Consider the following 23,276-nt stretch of genomic DNA (forward strand, 5'->3'; position numbering starts at 1 on the left):
GATTCCTCAGCACCACATAAGCAAAAAGAAAAAAGCCAGAAGTGGCGCTATGGCTCAAGTGGTAGAGCGCTAGCCTTGAGCTGAAGAGCTGAGGGACAGCGCCCAGGCCCAGAGTTCAGGCCCCACAACCGGACCCCCCATCCCCCAAAAAAACAAAGAAAAGTAAATTATTTTTTGTCTAGCAACTTTCTGCTGTAAAAAACCTAACAACCAGATAATCATTCCATTTAGCCACTTGTACCCTTCCCTAAACAGATAGGGATTGTCTCTAGATTTGGGTTTGTTTTCTGTTGCCTACCAAAGATGGATTAAAGCAAGTTATATATTTCTTTACTCCTACCCAGTATATAATGATGGAACACAACAAATACTTTCTTCAGAAAGGGAAGGTATCAGGCTGATGTTGCAACTTTGAACACTATAGAAAGATTTTGTAAAGACCTATATCATATGGACGTAATTTTTCTTGATTAGGCTATTTTTCTTTCTTAAGATGTACTATTTTACAAATATATTGCTCTACAAAGCTTTTGATTTTATTTCTTGAAGGATTTATTACTATTGGCCATAACTAAATTTAGGAGAGTATGCTCATATTTAGAGATTAACGCCTTTCTTAATCTACTTCCTGCCTGCAGGTAATTTTAAGGCTCTCAGTAGCTGATGTTTGGATTTTATTCTTGTTTTTGTTTTATTTTGTTGTTAGTTTTTCTTTGCTTTTAAATAGTGCTATAGGCCTTCAGAAACCCTTCTTAATGGTTTCATTCCAGTCAGCTCCATATGTCAGTATGTTTAGTTTCTGGAAGAAATCTGTAAAATACTTTTCCTACTTCAGGTACATGTTTGACTTAATAAGAAACTATGAATAAAGGATACAAAATTTTATTTAGAAATATATATATATTAACATGAACTCAAGTTCCATTGTCTTTGGTTTGAGCTATAACGTAGGTTCCAGAGTCACTTATAGATTATACTGCAGAATCTGTTATTATACAGCATTAAAACTTTCTGAAACTCAAAACAAATATGAGACACTATGTGAGTTTTCTGTTAATCAAAAGTATAAATAATGTATTTAACAGAACTTAATTTGAATAGTTAAAACTTACTTATAATGGGCATGTGTGTATAACTGACGCTTTAAGAATCATAGTACATAGTTTATCCTCTGTGTCCTATTTTGTTTTGTAGCTCTAAGAAAGTAGCTGATAGTAGAGAAAGTGAATATATTACTTCTTTACCCCTTAAGATGAATGCAAACATTGTCTCTCAAGACCCAAGACATGCCAATCAATTTTTTGAAAGAAATAATGAGAATGTGACTTTACAAAAGACAATAAATGAAAATATGGAAAATGTCAGTCCAACAGTAACTGCTATGGAAGAACATGTAGATAATATTGATAAAATGTGCCTTGATATTTTGAGGAAAAAGGTATCTGTTCATTCCTCATTATCTCAAGATGATAAAACTCATAAAGTAAGTATTTTTATTTATTTATTTTTTTTATTGTGAAAATACTGTACAGAGGGGTTACAATTACATGGGCAAGATAGTGAGTACATTTCTTATCAAGTATTGTAGCCTCCTCCTTTGTTTACCCTTCCCATCCCTTCCCATCCTCCCTCCCCCCCAAGTATTTATAATTTTTACTGATTTGCTATATTGAAAAGTGAAGTTATGTAAAATTCATAAATACTATAAATATATATATGTGTTTCTTGAGCTAGGAAGATTGGTTATTTAAATGTCTAGGTTCCTTCAGATTCTAGACATTTGTGGGTAATATTTACTACCAAACCTCTTTTGAATTTATTACCAAATTTGAAAATACCATGTACCATTAACTTTTCTTTTAGAAGATACTCTTTACTAATTCTTTTCATTTTCTTTTCTCTATTTTTCTTTCATTTCAGTAAGAATAAATCCAAAATTTAAATAGTTTAAGAAAATATGTATGATTGTAGTGCTCATTGTACAGGCTTCCCAATGGTTTTTATTGCAACAAAATTAACATTTGAGAGCTTGTTGGGAGGTTCTAGCAGGGGAGTGCAGCTACTTGTATACCCTTGACCGAAGACCGGTCCTCCTCTATCAGGGATGGTCGTCCTCTCTGACCGAGCGCGCAGCTTCGGGAGGGACGCACATGGAGCTTTGAGGGAGGAAGGGGACACCCACCTAGCCAGCCAGATCAGCCAAATCAACCCTGGTGATCAACGGGGTGACAGATGTTGCAGCCAGATCGCCCTCACATCCCAAAATTAACATTTGATAGGCATACTATTAATGCTACCCAGAAACCTATGCTTTTTTTTATTTGTTGTACTTTATATACTACTTCCAACATTTTATTTTTATTTTTTTAATTTTTAATTTAAATATTTATTAAAAATCACCTCTGTAAAACTAGACAGGTGTTAAATTTTTTTAAGTATCTTAAAACTGAGAAAAAGATAAGATTCCAAATGTTAGTTCCAAATATGTTCTTCATTGCTTTTCTTTTCATTCTAGTTTTGCATTCTAACTAGTTTATTTCACTTTAATAATTTGTATTGCTTTGTTTTAGTGCTAACCTTCAAATTGCGAAGCTTCTGCTAGAGCATTTGAGTATAATAGTTTGCTGATAGCAAACTATTATATATCAGTAATTTGCAAATTATAGTATTTGGTAGCCACGGCCATTTTGCCATGTGGTAAATCTTCAATAACAATAATCGTTGGAGTTTATTTACATACTGAACAGTTAGTGTTTGTTGTGTACAGACTTTCAGATCTCAGCTTAGTTCTGGAGAAGAAGCTGTAATTGGTAAGCAGATACTGTATAAGAAGGCCAGAAGTGCACCTCCTTTGCTTAAAAGAAAACCCCAGAGTGGAGGATTCACATCAGTTAGGAGCTCAGGCTATGGCAAACCCAGCTCACCACTCAAGTTTTTGACTCTTGAAAAGAAAACTTCGAAGGATATTGTGAAAAGCAAAAATTTGAGATCCATTCCCACCTCAAATCAAGCTAGGAAAAAAGGTAATAATATACTCTTTTCAATATATAATTCTGCACCTATAGTATATGTTATTTTACTTGTGTTTATGGCCTTGGTACAGGTTTGGTCTCAGGAAACTACATTCCTTTTCTAAAAGATATAGTTTATAGGATGTAAGAGACCTTGACCCAGGTTAATAGGAGTGAAAGTGATGAAGATATATTTTGAATTAATTCGAGGTGGCTAAAAGTTTGGGCCATGCAACTAGAAGAATGGAGTTACTGCTCTCTGGCATAGGGAATATTGAGGTAGAGTTAGATTTAGGAAAACTAGCCAATTTTTGAGATGTAAGTTTGACATGCAAGAAGAGATGCCAAGGAGTCTGATACAAGTATGGATGGCATTCAAGAGGGCAATGTGGACTATAGGTACCATTTCGAAGATACTGTTAAAAGCTAATGGAAGTGGCTTTTTAAACTATGAGAAAGAAGGTAGCTAGAGAAGGGAAAAAAGAACAAAACCAGACTGGAGACCCAGGCATGCAAACCTTAAGGGGTCAAATAAATCAGAGAGAACCAGCAAAGGATGAAAGGGATTGGAGGAACCCAGAGTGCAGAAAATCCTGAAAAACAACTGAGGAAAATATATGAAGAACAATTAGCCATTCTGTTTTTATTGCTGATAAATAAAGAAAGATGAGGACTGAACAAGTGTGCTTGGTTTTAGCAAGCAGGAGGTCAGCAGTAAAGAAGTTTTCGTGGATAGGTGGCAGTGCATCACAAGTTGAATAGGAAGATGAGGAACAGGAGGAGTAGAGTTGGTCTTTCAAGCAGTAAAGCACCCTGGAGGAAGCTGCTGTAAAAGCCAAACACTGGCGTCCTAGCTAGTCTAGGAGGTCACAGAAAGTGAAAACAACAACAACAAGGGAAAGGACTTAAAAGTTGATAGTTTTCTACAACAGTATACTTTTTTATTAGCAAACATTGGTGTTACAAGGTGGTCTTTGTTGAGTACAGTGTACTTCAAACTTCTTCCTTCCTCTCCTCCTCCTTCCTTCCTCTCTTCCTCCTCTTCCCTCCTCTCCTCCTCCTCCTCCTCCTCCTCCTTCCTCCTCTCCTCCTCCTCCTTCCTCCTCTCCTCCTCCTCCTTCTCCTTCTTCCTCCTCCTTCTCCTCCTCCTACTTCTTCCTCTCCTCCTCCTCCTCCTTCTCTTCCTCCTTCTCCTCCTCCTCCTCCTCCTCCTCCTTCTTCCTTATTCTCCTCCTTCCTCTTGCCTTCTTCTCCTCCTTCCTTCTTTCTTCTTCTCCTCCTCCTCCTCCTCCCTCCTTCCTCCTCCACCTCTTCTTCCCCCTCCCCCCCTCCTCCTCTTTTTGTCAGTCATGGGGCTTGAACTCTGGGTCTGGGTGCTGTCCCTGAGCTCTTCAGCTCAAGGCGAGCACTCTACCACTTGAGCCACAGTGCCATTTCCACTTTTCTGGTAGTTAACTGGAGACAAGAGTCTTGTGGACTTTCCTGCCTGGGCTGGCTTTGAACCGCAATCCTAACATCTAGATCTTAGTAGTTAGGATTACAAGTGTGAGCCACCAGCAACTCCTTTCCTCTTTTGATGGTGACTCAGGTCTTCCTTGTTGCTGTGTATGTATTTTCATAGTACTTTTTTCATTTTCTTTGTCTAATCTATCTAATTATTTTACCTTATCTTCTGAATTCCTGGTACTCTGTTTTCCATTTATTCCATTCTCTTAGCAAGGTTTTCAATTTGGTTTTTTTTATTTGGGTTATTGAAGTTTTATGAGTAAAATTATATAATGTATAAGCTTATTTTTCCATCTTCCAAATTTTTATAATATTTTGACTACCATAATTCTAATAATCATATTACACATTACTTATGTAATGATAGATAATGACTCCTATTATATTGAACTACTTTTTCTTATTAGACTATTAGATGCATTATATATATATATATATATATATATGCGTGTGTAGATATATAATTAAAGACAATTCCACAGCAGATGTTGTTGTACTCAAATTTGTAATACCTTTGGAAGTTTTGTTACTTGTCACCAGTTGAGTTCTTCAGGAAACAAATTCTCAGCAGAGACAATGTAGAGTATATTGGTGGGATCAATACTGGTTAGGGTGGAAAAGAAGCCCATTTGCTGGAGCTTAACCAAATAATTACTTAAGACTCTTACAAACCACTAAGTGAGAATAAAAAAATAAGACATGAGGAAGGAAAATATTTGTAGTAAGAATGTAGGAACAGGCTGTTTCTAGCTGCTTGGTCCTGAAGAAAATCACTTGCTAGCAGACATTACACAATAATTTACCTCCAGTGACATGCATGGTCTGTTGCTGCTTCTGCATAGGGATTTCCTCCATGAAGCAGTCTAGTTAAGTATCACCATGACTCTACAAGGAAAGCTTGGCAAGCTTATAAATAAAAGATGGAAAGGAAGTCTTTTTGAAAAACTGGTGGTGACTTGTTTCTTTTGGCTTTTCTGTATTTTCCAAATATTTAATAATCTTGTATAACCTTTAACAATCATGTATAACATTTAATGGAATAGTAAGTTCAGCATTTAAAAAATTAGCATCTTGAAAAAATTATTTTAAAACTATAAATTTTGAAGTACTTCATTTACCTCTAAGGCAAACAGATGTTTATGGACTGTTTGAGACCTGTAATATTTAAAAACGGGCTTTAAAATCCCTTCTGTGTATTTCCCTTAAATGGTGTTTATTATTAACTGAATAATTAATATATTGACTTCAGAATTATTTCTACCCTTTTGAGATTTATAAATTGCCTTAAAAGAAAAATTGGACCAGAATATTTATCACATTATCCTAATTTAATGTATATGACTGTGGTATGATAGCAGCCTTATTAATCTTGTTAGTTGCTACAATGTCCTTGCAAGGGATGATTCCACTGATACTATATCTTGTGCCTTGCTTACAAAATTATGCTATGAAGGTGCACTTCACCCAAATTAAAATGTTTTACAAAGTTATCAGATGCTCTTTTCTCTTTGACTCATTATTTAGAAATTCTTATTACTGTGAACATGTGAAAGAACTTATTGAAAGTAATAAAGCCTGAAGCTATACCACTTTCCAATTCCCTTACATTTAACTCCATTTGTCCTTTATCGGGAGTCTTGAATCAATCATCCATCTGTGTCTGATAGTGTAGAATGATAACTGAGTAACCTTTCTTACTAGTACAGTTATTATAGAAATAGCTGTGTTGTAGTGTTGCATTTAAACCTGTCTTGAAGTCTTTATTTTATCTTTGTGTCCCCACTGTTTTCATATGTATTGTTACATAATAGTTGAATGAACATTCAGTTTTACATTTGTGGTTCTTTCATCCATTATTTGAAATATTTAGAAATCTTATCTGGAACTAAAGTCATCAAGCCTGCAGCTGTGAATAGACCAATTCCTAAAAGTGAAAATTGCTTGGCTACTCCCAAGAATTATGAAGACCTGACTGCCACTAAGTCTTGTATTCAGTTTCAGTCTGTATGTATTAAATTTCACACTGATGTTTATAATGTTATATTCCAAAATCATTGTGTCACTAATTCATACTTAATAGATTGTATGATCAATGCATATTGCACATACCTGTATGTTAATATCACAGTGAATTTCATTAATACATATAAGTAATATGTATTAATGAGCATCAACATAAAAAAATAACTAGCAATACAATAAACATGGAATTTCATTGTTTTCAAAAGTGATATTCTGATCACTAATATTCTAGTAGTACATTTTTATCAATGTAATTTAATGCTTTGTCTTTTGATTTTTTTTTCTGAATTCTGTGAGTTTTATACATACATATATAACCAGTATAATAAAAGACTTCTTTTCTTTGAAAGGATTCCTTAGGATACTCTTGTGGGAACAAGGAGAAAGAATTATTTATGCTTGAAAGAGTTCAGGAAGCAGAGGAAAAATGGAGGAGTGCACAAGCCCTAATTGAACAAATTAAAGTCACATTCTCAGAAAAAGAGAAAGAGCTGGAAAGTCAGTTGGAAGAACTAAAGATACAACAGGAAAAAGAACTCTTCAAATTGAATCAAGAAAATTATATTCTTCAAGCCAAGGTACTAACCACATAATTCTGTTTTTCCTTTTTATTTATTGGGGGAAGAAAACAAAAATGCAAACTATCCTCCCTGCAGAATGTGTTGCCATGATTGGCTCCTGATTGTTTTCTGTGTAGGCAGGCTTAAAAAAAACAAATCAGGGGCTGAGAATGTGGCTTAGTGGTAGATTGCTTGCCTACCATGCATGAAGCCCTGGGTTCAATTCCTAAATATCACATAAAGAGAAAAAGCCAGAAGTGGTGCTGTGGCTCAAGTGGTACAGTGCTAGCTTTGAGAAAAAGAAGCTCAGGGACCAGCGACCAGGCCCTGACTTCAAGCCCCAGGACTGGTTAATAAAAAAAAAAAGTCAATTAATTCATTATGACTCTTAGAGAAATCAAAGTTTCAGCAAGACTTGCTATTAAAAAGCCTGTATTGCTGGGCGCCAGTGGCTCACACCTGTAATCCTAGCTACTCAGGAGGCTGAGATCTGAGGATCATGGTTCAAAGCCAGCCCAGGCAGGAAAGTCTGTGAGACTCTTACCAATAAACCACTAGAAAACTGAAGTGGCCTTGTGGCTCAAGCGGTAAAGCACTCACCTTGAGCTGAAGAGCTCAGGTACAGCACCCAGGCCCAGAGTTCAAGCCCCACGACCGACCAAAAAAAAAAAAAAAGCCTAGATTCAGAGGTCACTCTTAATATTCAGAATTCTTTAATTCACCAGGACTTCAGCGCAAAACACTGTGATCTATAATCATATTCAGCATGCTCAATGTTATAACACATTTAGGTCTGAACACCTTGAATTTACAATTGTTATTTTTTTCCTTTCCCTCTGCAAATAAAACATTTTCTGCATTTTTCTGAAAGTTAAGCAGCTTCGAAGAAACAAACAGGAAACAAAGATGGTTACAATTTGGAGAAACAGCTGATCCTGTCACTGAAGAAAAGTTGAAGCAAATCCAGAAAGAAATAGAAGAACAAGAGACACTGCTTCAAGGATATCAGCAGGTATGGCATGTCTTCATCATGTGGTGTTTGCTTTTGACCCTTTTCTTATAAAAATAAAGTATATTAAAATATTTGTGCTCGTTTAGCAGACAGATATTAGACAGGGAATCACTTGACTGGTGAGTACCTTTTGCACTGGCAAAATCAAAGTGGCATGGATTTTGAATTCAGAGTACTGTGTTTTGAGTCTTAGCTGCACACTACTGTGTAGCCCCGAGTAAATTGCTTTACCTTTCTATACCAGTGTCTTCATCTGTAAATGTAGATGATAAAACAATAGGTCATGGTGAAATTCAAATTGTGGCAGTATATACCAGTTTCTGAGCAAGTATACACTTAGCCTGGCACAAGTAATCAGTCAATGAATGTGGCCTATTATTAATTTTAATAGTGCAGTTCATTAGAAATTGACCTTTTTTTTAATAATTTTTGTAAAAGATACTTTGGCTATTTTTCTGTTGTATTCAGGAATGTGTTTGTGAAATTAATTGCTAATACCTTCAAGGTGAGCAGTTTTCTAATATATAATTTTTATTGTAAAGATTTTGTACAGAGGGGTTACAGTTCTATGAGCAAGGTAATGAATCCATTTCCTATGGAGCATTGTTGCATCCTCCTTTGTTTTTCCCCTACCATCCAACTCCTCCCTCCCCTCTGCACCCCCAAACCCCACCCCCGCAAAGTTATAAAGTTTGTTTTCAACATAGTGTCTTGTACATCTCATTGTTACGATGGGTCATCCTGTATACTTATTTCAGAATTTTGTTATTTCCTTTCCCCTCCCCAAATTAGAAAAATGTACATACAAGATGCAAGACAATGGAATCAAATACGGTGACAACAGGGGTTGTACCATGGGGGAAAAACATACAAAGAAACAAAAAAAAAATCACATAATACCTTATAAGTACGTTAAAAAGAACAGCAACAAAGATAAAACCTCTTGTGTCCCTACATTGGGGCTCATTTCACTTAGCATCAGGTTATATGGTCATATGTGGGAATGTAAACTTGTACAACCACTTTGGAACACAGGATGGAGTTTCCTCAAAAGACTCCACATAGAGCTCCCCTATGACCCAGCAATCCCACTTTTGGGCATTTACCCAAATAATCACAAACAAGGCCATACTAAAGCTACCAGCACAACTATGTTTATTGCAGTATTTTTCACCATAGCTAAGATATGGAACCAACCCAGAAGCCCCTCATAGATGAATGGATCAAGAAAATGTGTGTGTGCATATATATGTGTGTATATAAATGTTTATATATATATATATATATATATATATATATATCCACACACATGTGCACACACACTCACATATAATGGAATTCCATGCTTTCATCAGAAAGAATGACATCGTCCCATTTGGTTCCATGGTTTCTCTTATTTGCAATAACTAATATATATCTAGGGTAATCTTACCGGACAAGCAGGAAAGGTCAAAAGCTATGTACGTATGACTATATAAAATGATGCTAAGCGAAATGAACCCCAAGATAGAGACACAAGGGTTTTTCTTTGTTGCTGTTGTTTTTAATGTACTATGTGATTTTTTTTGTTTCTTTTGTATGTTCTTCCCTTATAGTATAACCCCTGTTGTCACTGTATTTGATTCCAGTGCCCTGCATCTTGTATATACATTTTTCTAATTTGGGGAAGGGAAGGGAAATAACAAAATGCTGAAACAAGGATATAGGTTGACCCATTGTAACAATGACATATACAAGACACTGTTGAAACTGAACTTCACAATTTTGGGGGGTTGTGTATGGGGGTAGTTAGGAGTTGGGGAAGTGGGGAGGGAAGGCATAGTAGAGGAAAAAGGAGGGGGTAACAATGCTCAATAGGAAATGTACTTATTAACTTATGTAACTATATAACCCCTGTGTACAGTATCTTTACAATAAATTTTTAAAAGAAAAACAGGTTGATCCATTGTAACAATGAGATTTACAAGACACTATGTTGAAAATGAACTTTACCACTTTGGTGGGGATTGGGGGAGGGAGAGGAGTTGTGGAGGTAGAAGGGAAGGGATGGTAGGGGAAAAACAAAGGAAGAGGCAACAATGCTTAATAAGAAATGTACTCATTACCTTACTCATGTAACTGTAACCCCTCTGTACAGTATTTTTACAGTAAAAAAGTACAAAAGCAAGGGACAAAAAAAAAGAAATAGCTCTACATGAAATAGCTTGACTTTGTAGGATACAATGCCATGATCAGGTGACGAGGTTGAATTCAGCCTTTTCTCTAGATCTTAATATATAGAAAGGAAATTTGAATATTTCACAGACCCCCTAAGTATGACACTCATTCTCTCTTCTAATAGAAGAACATGTATATAACAAGTTATTTGAGGGTATCTATATGTTTAAGTGCCTTCTGCTAAGCACCGTTCCACACTGGTTAAATATTCCATAGTTTTCAGTAGATCCTTAGAAAGCCTCCCTTAAAAAAAAATCAGATTCTTAGTAAACTAGAATATCTAAAGGAATAATACTAAACCCTCCTTATTTCTCTCAGATGGCTTGAATAGCTCTTTTTTTTTAAAAAAATAAGTCTTTTATTGTGAAAATTCTGTATAGAGGGGTTACAATTACATGAGCAAGGTAATGAGTACATTTCATATCAGGCATTGTTGCCTCCTCCTTTGTTTTTCCCCTACCATCCCTTCCCTCCCATCTCCACAACTACACTTCCCTCTATCCCCCCACCCCCTCATCGCCCACCCCCACCTAAATTGTAAAGTTCGTTTTTCGACATAGAATCTTGTACATTTCATTGGTTTAATCTTATACGAGGTCTGTGTTCTGCTTTGTCCTGACAATTTTCAATCTTTAGCTTACTGTTTAATAACAGTCGGCTTTAGCCACAAGAGAATACCCATTATGGCTTTATCACTTCAACTCATTAGTATTTATTTTGTGTTATCTATTCTCAAGTTAGGATTTATTTTCTTCTTTCAGTCCAGAATCACAAGGCTGTATAGAGTCCCATTGGACATCATCCACTCCTGGCCCACAAAGTTGGGATGTAGTGATTCCTTCACCCACTTTACTGTTAACCTTGTGAAATATGATCTATTATACTGACATTGAGAAATTTTGCAACTGTTTTTTCAAGCAATCATTTTGAGCATTTGGAAAATATTTTTATATAATAAGTTTCCCCCAAAAAATAAACAGAAAATTTGAAAGAGATTTTACATACTTAAAAACTGGAGAAATGTAAAATATTTAAAGGATTGCATCTTCTGTTTTTTAAGTACTGCTGATTTAATTCAATTTTATCTGTCTGCTATTTAAAAGGAAAATGAAAAATTATATAATCAAGTGAAAGAGCTTCAAGAACAAAACAAGAAAAACAAAGAGCACATGTTTAAGGAAAACCAGAGTTTACTTACTGAATTAGCTTCTTTAAAGTAAGTTATTTATTTAATTCTTACCATGAAATATATTTAGACTTTCTGTGCATCTTATTGTTATATTAATACATTTATTTTTACTTGGAAATTAATCATTTACTTATTTTACTTTTCTTCCATTGTATACTGATTTCTAGTTTAATGGCCTCTATCTGTTGAAGATTCAGAGGGTTTCCTGTTATTCAATGACTAGCATATACTGTTTTAACATTTTCAAAATATTCTTAATTGAGTTTAACATCACTTTCAGAAAATTGCATACACAGTATTCATCGTGATCACTGACAAAGTCTGATATGTTTATTCATCTCCTAAAGAACCATGTAATTCATAATATTCAAAAAAAAAAAGAAGCTTAGTACTCACACTAAGTATCATACTAAGTACTCATACTTAGTTTCACTGTGTCTTCAGGCAGGTTCTATGGACACAAAACCTGGGATAGCCATCCTTGCAGAAGGGATATTACTGTGGGATCACTCAACAAAGGAGAGAAAGAGAAGCAAGATGGGGACAAGAGGAGGGAGAGTAAAATGTGGTTGGTCATAGCTGCAACCTAGCTTTATTGTGCTTCTGTGCCAGAGCTTTGAAGAACAAATTACACTACAAAGTTGGTCCCCTCTTGAGGCAAGAGGGCACCCCAGTCTCTGGTTGGTGTGTACTTAGGCTAATAGTGAAGACATCTTCCCTCTAGGGACTGTGGTTTGGCTGAGGGTATTTTTCCAGAATACACACAGTAGATTGTTGTCAGCCAGCACTAGACTAGAGAAGACAGTGGGACAACATTACTACTTCCTTCCGTGGAATAGGCTAAAGTTTTTGAGTTGTTTCTACTTCCAACTTTAATGACAAATGAAGATGCAGAACCCAAAACATGGACAAGCTTGCTTCTTTTAGAATATGACTAGCATTCTTGAATCATAATCACATTATTTCATCATTTAGATTGGACTATAATCTGTAGAAATTTCCTTGATCATAAATGTCATGAATTCATGAGTGTTCCCATATTTATTGGCAGGCTACTTCCCTTTCTTTGGTAATTAATCTGTGGGATAAGAAGTACAACTGCTAGCTCATGTTGATCTTTCATGCAAGTAGAAAGACCTTCAGTAGTAGACAGATCTAGCAGCTGCAAAATAGCTATAGAGGATACCTTTGTGTGAATTGGAAAGAAAATACTGTCCTTTTCTCCCAGTAGATGTAATCCCCAGGCAAGCATGTCGATCTGATACACACAAATATACATACTGACCTTTTTTTGGAGAGGAAGGGTAATATTGGGATTTGAACTCAGGAACTTCCACTTGCTAGGTAGATACTTAACCACATGAACCACAGCCTTAGCCTTTCCATGATGAATATTAAAATACCACATCTTATACTACCTGGCTTCTAAAAAAACCTATTCCAGGGTCCTATATTAAAGAGCTAAATAAATTTTCACAATGTAATGTTTATAGTACACTGTGGTTAGATCATCTTATATAGATTCCTAAACTCTTTGTATAATACCTCTTTTATTTTTTTATTTTATTTTATTTTTTTTTTTGGGGTCTAGTCATGGGGCCTGAACTCTGGGCCTGGGCACTGTCTCTCAGCTCTTCAGCTCAAGGCTAGCACTCTACCAATTGAGCCACAGCGCCACTTCAGCTTTTTTCTTATGTGGTGCTGAGGAATCGAACCCAGGGCCTCAAGCATGCAAGACGAGTGCTCTACCACTGAGCCACCTTCCCAGCCCCAATACCTCTTTTAAAACAGAAAAATTGACTCAAAAGCCAAACAATAGGGTGTGATTTTCTTTGCTAGTTTTTCCTCAACAACAGGACAAGTTTAATAGCAACACAGGAAATATACAGCCAGCATATTTTTCTGCATCACTGGTTTTTATCCTCTGTAAATTAGGAGGAAATATTTGTATATTAGAAATAATATCAATAAACTTAAGAATTCTGTTTCTTTAAATTAAAACTACATGCATTTCCCTTAAAGTATACTTTTCCTTTCATGCATCAATATTTTAATCTTTTAGATAAGATTTTTTATCTTGAATAATTGATGTAGTTGTAATGTTCATTAGATTTTCATTTCTAAGAATATTTTATAGTTGAAGGACTACCTTACTTTCAAAAATATCTCTTTTATTTTTAAATAAATCAGAGAACAGATGCACAAAAGCCATTTGCTATCTCAAGTACCAGAAAATTCAGAGCCAGCCAGAAACCAGAGTTTTACAGATCTGTTAGCAGAACTGAGGGGGGTGCAGGTAAGTTGCATATAATTTTTAACTGTTAGGAATAGTAAAATTATTATGAAATCCCAACAGTATAAAAAAGATCTGGTTTTATATAAATGTATTAATAAAATCAATTGTTATTAATGAATACATGTTTTTTAACTTAATATTTGGTTAGCATAATTTAAATGCTTGGGGTTTCATTGTGACACAACACATGAAATAGTGTAGATTTTCTCCAGTGTGCTAGAAATACTTATAGTAAAAGAAGTAATTAGGTTTTAGTTCCACCTTAGCCAAAAAGTTAGTGATAGTTGCTATAAGAAATAAAATATAAATTGAAGAAACTGTTTTCCTAGAAATAAATGCTATAAACCTTTTGTGCTTGAAAAAGAAAAAAATTACCTAAGGTTAACAATTAGTATTCATGAGACTTTAATGTAGAGAAGATATTATAATACTACTTTATAATCCAGTGCTACACTAGATGTATATCATGTGAAACTTTATAGCAGAGATAACTTTTTTAGGACATACACAATTTATCTCAAACAAATTCAGCATTGGAATATATAGAGTGTACAGCTAAAACACAAAAATAATTTCAAGATAATTGCTTCTTTAAAAAATTACTTGGCTTATTATCTGTCTTTCAAAGCATGCCATACATTTGTAGGCAACAACAACTATTTCTTATACATATTTATATCTCTGATACCTAAGATGAACTGTGGTTTCCATAACTCTTTTCTTGTTTATGTTTTCTACATTAGATTGCATTGTAAAGAACATGGCCTAGAGTTTTCTTTTTCTTTTTTGTTGGTTGTGGAGCCTGAACTAGGCCTGGACACTGTCATTCAGTTATTCAGTTCAAGGCTAGCACTCTGCCACTTAAGCCACAGCACCACTTCTGGCATTTTCTACGTATGTGGTGCTGAGGAATCGAACCCAGGGCCTTATGCATGCAAGGCAAGCACTGATCCACCTTTCCAGCCCCAACAGTGCATTTTTTTGTTGTTGTTATTGGTCATGGGGCTTGAACTCTGGGCCTGGGCTCTGTCCCTGAGCTCTTCAGCTCAAGGCTAGCTTTCTACCACTTGAACCACAGTACCACTTCCAGAGTCTTCTGAAAGAATATGGATAAGAGAAGTTTTAGAATCTGAGGACAAGTTAAATCTTTTGTAAACATGCCATATTTTTATGAAGTGTGTTTATAGGTCCCACCAGTCACCATAACCATCATAACCACTCTTCCAGTATTACCAAACATCCTGTATCAAAGATAGTTACTTCTCATATTCCTTCTATTAAGAACTACACTATTAAACTAAAATGATTTTTTAATCTCTTCAAATGCTTACATAATTTAGGAAAATTCTAGTTACATACGTGTTCTCAATAAGAGATTTAGTTAGGTTACATAAAGTGGGAGAAAATTAGGGAATGGGTAACACTGTTCAAAAGAGATGTACTCATCACCTGACTTGCATACTCATCACTTTACCATAAAATTTAAATTTAATAAAAAGCAAACTAGCAGGGCACAAGTAGCTCATGCCTATCATCTCAGCTACATAGGAGGTAAAATCAAGCTATTCTGAGCAAAGTTCACAAGATCCTTTCTCATCTTGCACAGAAAGCCAGACAATCTCAAAAATAGCCAGAACAAAAACAGTTGGCGGCCCTGGCTCAAAAGCAGTAGGGTGGCTCCACAAAGCCCTCAGTTCAGACTTCAATATTGTCAAAAAATAAATAAATCTAAATTACAATAGTGCAATAGTTGATACTTAACAGCTTTTTTGATTCATTGGATATAGCTTTGTTTGTGAATCTATTAGGGTTAGACCTAAAGAGTCTATGGTTCTAAGCATTCAGCTAAGCATCAGAAGGTAAATGAGATAAATAAATATTGCTTACTAGGAACTTCTATTGGAGTGGATAAGTTGAACAAGAAGTGAGGGAAATTTACAAAATGAAAGAATAATAGGTGATGTCATGGTAGAGGTAAGACAATATTTAACAATATTGTTAAGCTCTCTTTGAGAAAGATTTGAAAATTGAAGGGAAGTCTTTAGCTGGAGAAAAGAGCAAACGGGAAAGGCTGGGTGAGGAAAGAGGTGAGCAAAATTAAGATGAAGTCTGCACAGTGACACATAAGGAGGGAAAGTACTATTTGTCAAGCAGAGGCCTCAGGGTCATACTGGCTTTCTCTGTCTCTCTACATGTGCTTGCTATTTCAAAGAGTCTCACAGTTTTTCCCAGAGCTAACCTCACACCACAGTCCTCCTATTTGTGCTTCCCTTTTGGCTGAGAATAGACATGTCACTATCTCCAATCAAGTCTTATTTTGTTCAGACAAACCTTGAACCTCAATCCTCCAGATCTCCACTCACAGAAGCAGGGATTATAGGTGTGAACCATCACACCAAGCCTAAAGCTTGTTCTGTTACAGGGAATGATCAGGGAAGGTGTTCCTAGGGATTCCTTTGAGCAGAAATCCTAAAGTGAAAGAAGTGAGCTATGTGCCTATCTGGGGACCGAGTGCCACAGGCAGGAAAGACAGAAGTGACATGAGATATTCAAGGAACAGCAAGAAGTTCTCTGGCTAGAATATGAGGAAGATTTACAGTAGCTGTCATTAGTGCAGTCAAAACTAGGTTATGAGATCCTGAAGGTCATGGATAAGGACTTTGGGCTAACCCTGAGAAATGAGCCATGAGAAAATTTTAGATAGAAGAGTGAGATTAACTGCTTGTGCACTAATCCCATTGACTGCTGTAAGAATAGATTGTAGGGGAGCTATTCATGATTTGAGGCTGTGGCAGGAAGAATTAATAAAAATAGAACTGAAATTTAGGAAAGTGTATGTCATTTTTCTTTTTGATGGACTACAGACTATGTCATAATATGGTGTTTGGAAGTAACTTGCCTTTGTATTTCTCTAATGTCAAGAAAGAAAAAAGCAATTTGTTGGAAGAAATAAAAAGATTGAAGCAAGACAAACAGGCTCTTGAAGTAGACTTGGAAAAAATGAAGAAAGAGAGGGACCAAGCCAAAGATCAGATTGCTTATGCCACAGGTAAAAAATGGAGCTGAAATGGGTTACCTTTCTACGGATCATTATGCTAATCTTGAATTTTAGTGTTAGAAAATGAATAGTATAACTGTTTTTCCTTTAAGCATGTGGTAATCCTAGACCATCTTTATAGTTACTAAAAGATGTGTACCTTCCATTAGTTTTTAATTGAATAATTGGAAGATCAAAGAAAATCAGGGATTATTTTGGATTCGTGGCATTTTCTGCTTAGTGTTTACATGTCTGTGAGCCTAGCTATCTTATGAACCTCCTGAGGGTAAGCTCTATCTTCTTATCCCTGGGTCTGAAAAGTATTGGTAAGTATTTGAACCAAATGAGCCACATACACTGCATTGTGTTTTTCTCCACTCGGAAAATCAAGTACGTAACATAAAAAACGAGAATACTTTTAGAAAGAAATTGCAAGAGAGAAGACAGGTTACTAAGTCAGAGTTGCAGGGAAGGTTGACATTTGAGCTGGGCCTTAACAGGTAGTAGGATTTGACAGTGAAGAAAGAGAGGGAGGATGTTCAAGTTTGGCCAGTGAGCACATTGTCAAGTGCACCTGTGGATGGAGTCCGGGTGGCAGACACTTAAGTCAGGGCCGCTATGTTTTCCAAAGTAAAAATATAATAAAATGAAAATAAAATAATAATAACAAAGTAAAAATACTAATAAGATTTAAAAAACAACTCTATTTTTAAAAGTTTTTTAATTCAAGTTTGCTGTATTAAGGTAATGGGAAGCAAGCACTTGTGAATGCTTCCTGATTATTTTTATTTATTTTTTTGGGGGGGAGGGTCTGGTTGTGGGGCCTGAACTCTGGGCCTGGGCCCTGTCTCTCAGCTCTTCAGCTCAAGGCTAGCGCTCTACCACTTGAGCCACAGCACCACTTCTGGCTTTTTTCTTTTTGCTTATGTGGTGCTGAGGAATTGAACCCAGGACCTCATGCATGCAAGGCAAGCGCTCTACCACTGAGCCACCTTCCCAGCCCCTTTTATTTTTAATTTATTTTTAATATAACTGTAGCTATTTTTCATTTTTCTTATAATTTTCCTCTGGAAACAACTTCACTTTTATGATGAAATTGGTGAGGAAAAACTGAGTTACCAAAGATATCTGGAAGTAGATTGCTATGAGGTTGTAAACACAGTCTCTTGCCTTCCATTGCTAAGACATTAAACTCTGTACTTGATTATATATGTCATTGGTTTCATGCCTTGTTTCCTAGTGTGTCTATTTAGACAGACACTGGTTTTCATTCAAAATATTGTTTCACTTATTTCCATTTTTTAAATGCAATCTGGTTATTGAGTTACTTTCTCTTAATAGGGGAAAAATTATACGAAATAAACCTTTTAGAAGAAACATATAAACAAGAAGTCAGCCGTCTGCAAAAGAGATTACAGTGGTATGCTGAAAATCAAGAACTTCTGGATAAAGATACAGTTCGGCTTAAGGAAGCAAATGAAGAAATTGAGAAGCTTCAGCTTGAGGTAGTACATCATTTTAGAATGTATTACTGTAGATGAGCCCTATGGTCTTCAAGCTCAGTTCTCCGTGAGCAATGATGTCTGCACCATCACTTGAAATCTGTGGTTTTTGATGGTCAACTTGGGTTTGTTTTTGTGTTGGAGATGTGCTCCATTCATAGTGTGTGAGATCTGTGTGTTCTGAGCTCTGCCTTTAGGAGCAGCCGGGAACCTCTCACCTGAGCTCTTTTCCTCACCAGCTCCTGAGGATTTTGAAGAAGTCACTCGTTGCATTCATTAACTTGGCCTTTGGGACTCTGGCCTCACTTTATCCCATATATTGACTGATACCATCTTCTTTAAATGTCAGCTCAAATTTCTGTTTCCCAGAAAATGTCTCCTGACCTGCTTATCTAATGGAGCTAGCAGTCCCACACCTCTGCTCTTTGTTCCTGTTCTTTCATTTTGCCTTCTCTTTATAGCATTTGTCTCTGTCTGAAGTAATTTTATTTATCTTACTTCACTTATTAGCTTAATATACACCTTGAGAGCAGGGACCCAGTTTATCTTGCCCCAGTAGCTATATGCTCTGGGAAGTACCAGAATTACAAAAGCTCAGTGCTTGTTGAAGAGTGAAATGCTGAGATAAATGATAGAGTTTCTTTCCCTTTTTTTAAATTTATCTTTATTTAAAGGTGATGTACAGAGGGGTTATAGTTACATAAGTTGGGTAATGAGTACTTTTCTTTTTTAACAGTGTCACTGCATCCCTCATTTTCTCCCAATTTCCCACCCCCAACCTCCTACCCCTACAAGTTGTATAATTCAGTTTCAATATAGTATAGTGTGTAGTGAGTATAACTGCTGCATATTGTATCCTTTGTCCCACAATTTCTGTCCTTCCCCTCCCCAAAACATAAACTTACATACAAGACAAAAGGAATAGAAATCAAAAACAGTGCCAAAGGGGAGAAAACAAAAACAAAAAGCAAAATAACAAAAAACCTCTTGTTTTCATTTCTTGGGGTTCATCTTGATAAACATTTTAAATGAGCATATGTACATAACTATTGTTTTCTGCTGTTTTAAATATTCTTCATACTCTCTTCTTTCTGTACTGACAGATTGAGAAATTGAAAGCTGAATTTGGTACTCCATCTACTCACCAGAAGTTACTTTCAAAAGGTAGAGCAGTTGATGCCAAAAGAATTCAGGACCTAGAACGACAAGTATGTGTAAAGACTAGATTTTTATGAAGGTACTTTTTATATACAATGCATTTTTGTTTCAGCATTTCCTACAAGATGTACTTAAGTGGGGAATTTTTGTTTTAAAGTGACATTAATAAACAACACTTTATATAATTGATGACTTTATAAATAAGCAATTTTTAGACTAGTGCTCCTCAGTTATATGGAGACCCATCAGTGGAAGGTCATTTTGAATCCCAGCTCTAGTATATATCTAGGAAGAAGGAAGCAAAATTCTGAAGCTCTGGGCTTAGAGTTAGGATTCTTCCTCCTATGCTGGCAATACTGGCACATACCTAATAGTCCCAGCTACTTAGGAGGCTAAGGCAGGAGGATTGTTTGAACTTAGGAGTGAACTCTAAAAAGGTTACTTAAAAAAAAGTAAGACCTCCTGCTCTGATGTAAGGCAGGTGAGAGAATAATGTAGGAAGAATGTCTTTGGGTTGGGAATGTTGGTAATACTGCAAAGTGGTAAGAACACACTAAAAACAGAACATTAATGAACTTTAACTCTTACTTGACTTACACTTAGAAATAATGCGTGCCATGGTCAGTGTGGCTGGAAGATCTTTGTTAAAATCATATAGTAAGACCATTAGGATAAACGTATGAGAATAAGCAGTTTGGGGGAGAGGTATAATTTCTTTATTTTCCTTCTATTTTTAAACCATTCACTTAGTATTTATATTCACAGATGAATATTAAAATGAGTACAAAATTTCATCTTTGTTCATAGAGAACATGATTCTATAATCACGGCATGATGCTTACATCTGTGGCTATTATTCCATCACAAATCCAAATCTGTGAGGTCATCACTAGGTTCATTGTTATCCTTGTTTTATGAGAAAAAGAAACACTAAGCAAAAAATAAAAACAAAACTTTCGTTCATTTTACCAGGCCTTCTTTTCCTTACGTTGAAAGGTATGACTCAGTTTGGTTTAGGGACCAAGAAAGGAACAAGACAAAAATGGTATGAAGAGCTAAGAGTATTCTAAAGGGAACGTAGTCCAGGATTTTGCTTAGAATTTTTTTTCAGTGTTTGAGGTTTAACATAACCAGCATAGAAGAAGCCATGCAAACTAGGAGAGAAAAGGTACTAGTCCATAAAAAGGCTTTTTAAAGAGAATATGTAGAAATGAATATATGAAAGTTAAAATGTGAAAATACGCTTAAGATGAAAATTAAGACTTGAATTGGGGGTATTATTGACGAGAAATAAACTTTTATAAAAGTCACCTTTTGTTAGCATTATCACTAAACATGTATAATTATCTTTGATTATGTCTTTGTAGAATATTATTCCCCATTTAGTAGTATTTTTATAGTTGGATTTCTGTATAACCAAATGCTATCTTATTTATTCTATGTTCATGAGAATTTCTAGCCTAATGATTTTAGGCCTGAATATTTATTCTGTAATTAAGGTATATCACAATGTATTCAGAATCATTCTGGAATATGTTCTAAACTAATTATAAATTATTTCTTTTCAAAATAGAATATAAGTACAAACAGGGTTAATTAGATGTGAAAATTGTTTAATGCAAAAATTAAGAAAGGTAAAAGTAAAATTAATTCTCCCTGAAAATTATATATGTATTTCAAGATGCCAACATTAGATCTAAAGCGTTTGTGTAATATTTAAGTAAATCCAATTAAAATCAATTAAAATATTTCAAATAAATTTATTTCTAAAATCTAATTCTCTTTTTAATATATATTATGTATGTTTATATGCATATACCTCCAAATAGTTACAGTTCATGAAAATAGGTAGATTTTATTAGTCAAAGGAAAGAAAGCTTTGAAGATTTTTTAAGTAAAACAAATTATTAGTATTTAGATTTTGATGTATCTCTATGATGCACCAATGAATACTAAAACAGTTTTCAGTAATGAAAATATTTGCTGTCAATTTTGCAAATGGTATATGATCCTTAAATGTTAAATCTAAATAATGTTGTCTTGAAGCAGGATTTTGAGTCTCACCACCCATCTTGCCTTAGACAAAGCAATAATAAATAAAACAATGACAATAATGAAAGCCAGCATTTATAAGTCCTCATTATACATGTTGGGTTTTCATAGGGATAAATGTCAGTTGATATGCAGTTTCAAAACCTTGAGTTGTTACTTTTCACATCAATATTTTTTAATGTGCATTGAGGAGTAGAGGTCAGGAGGTCCTGAAGCTGGTTGTACAGTCTGATCATACATGCATGCTCTTAACCTATACTACAGCTGCATTGCTGCATTCTGAGAAAATTTTAAAAAAGAATTTAATATTTTAAAATATATTTTTCAAATATATCTTAACCATAGTATCTTTTAAAAAGCAAGTACGTAAAACATAGGTAGTACCATGTATGATTTCTATGCAGCCTGGTACAGTTCTTTTCTTCTAGAAAGAACGTAAAAGATGTCATTATTTTATAGACATAATGAAAAGTATCCTTTTGTGAAAACTTCATTATATGTCATCTGGTTCTTCTTGTTTCCCCATTAAAATAAGTCATTTTAAATTATATTAAGCTTATTGGAGAGGCTTGATGGGAGAGTGTTGGTTAGAGATGGTTACCACAGGGCAAGTGCCTAGAAAATGATATTAACTGCAGAAACTCTGTGTGTTCTTGTGCATATAAGTAATCTTTCACCCAGTGGATAGTAGTACTATTGTTTAAAAAGGGCCTATGGAGGTGAGAGGTTTGTACTCGTATAACCATTTTTTACTAATATAACAAAAGAGCAGACTATGTAGCTAAAGGAGAATTTCTTAAACTAACCAGTAGTTACTTGGAGATGGATTAGAAGGCTTTTGAATTAGATAACTTTTTGAAATTGCACTGTACTCCGTGCCTTTCACTTGGTCTGGAGACATGCTATAAACCTCTTTGATATGACTAATAAGCATCATATGTTAAACTCTGCTTTATTTTTACTTAGTTTTATATATTTACATATGTTCAAACCATCTTGATAGGTTAAGGAAATGGAAGGAATTCTCAAGAGAAGATACCCCAACTCTTTACCTACTTTAATTCTGGCTGCTTCAGCAGCTGGTGGCATAGTAGATAGCAATACAGTGGAATTTATGGAAAATAGGGTAAAAAAGTTGGAAGCTGAACTGGAGGGTAAAGACGAAGAAGCAAAGAGAAGTCTTCGTACCATGGAGCAACAGTTTCAGAAAATGAAGGTAAGCGCCAGCTGGCTAAGGAAATGGATCATGGGGATAGGACTTCCAAGAGCCCATTTTAGCAAAGCTCTAGACACCTTGTCCTCAAAACCTTTACCACCAGTAATAGTATATAGTATATAGAGAAACCTAGACCCATTAAATCTTGTTGCCTTTTCAGCACCCTCTTTTTATTTGGGCCTAATAAGCAATCACAAAGTGATCTTTGCATTGTTCCTCTCAATATTTAAATTAGTGGAAATGAAGTCAGAGAAAAGTAAAACAACTCTGATACATACTCAGTATAAAATGAAAGAAATTACTATGTTTAAAAATACTTTTTTCCTAAATTTACCTAGACATTAATGAAACATTGAGGCAGAATGACACATTTTGGGGAGTGGTATAGGGCAGGGGTTTCTCTCCGTTTGATTTGGTTTTGACAGTGGGGTATACAACTTGCTAGGCAAGCACTGCACCACCAAGCCATATTATAGCCCAGCTTTATACCCACACTCC

General features: G+C 35.3%; 1 protein-coding gene across 1 annotated transcript in view; it reads left to right on the forward strand.

Annotated features, from left to right (window-relative positions):
• Positions 1-23,276, forward strand: part of Cep162 (centrosomal protein 162kDa) — a 100,635-nt gene that overhangs the window by 29,667 nt on the left and 47,692 nt on the right. The window contains exons 12-22 of the mRNA XM_013036728.1: positions 1,195-1,483; positions 2,768-3,023; positions 6,388-6,521; positions 6,890-7,117; positions 7,971-8,111; positions 11,432-11,544; positions 13,708-13,813; positions 16,736-16,862; positions 18,192-18,355; positions 19,456-19,560; positions 22,566-22,778. Of these exons, the coding sequence (XP_012892182.1) occupies positions 1,195-1,483; positions 2,768-3,023; positions 6,388-6,521; positions 6,890-7,117; positions 7,971-8,111; positions 11,432-11,544; positions 13,708-13,813; positions 16,736-16,862; positions 18,192-18,355; positions 19,456-19,560; positions 22,566-22,778 (1,876 nt within the window). The remainder of the gene's footprint in view (positions 1-1,194; positions 1,484-2,767; positions 3,024-6,387; positions 6,522-6,889; positions 7,118-7,970; positions 8,112-11,431; positions 11,545-13,707; positions 13,814-16,735; positions 16,863-18,191; positions 18,356-19,455; positions 19,561-22,565; positions 22,779-23,276) is intronic.

The sequence above is a fragment of the Dipodomys ordii genome, unplaced genomic scaffold, assembly GCF_000151885.1.
Source record: "Dipodomys ordii isolate 6190 unplaced genomic scaffold, Dord_2.0 Scaffold380, whole genome shotgun sequence".
NCBI lineage: Eukaryota > Metazoa > Chordata > Mammalia > Rodentia > Heteromyidae > Dipodomys > Dipodomys ordii.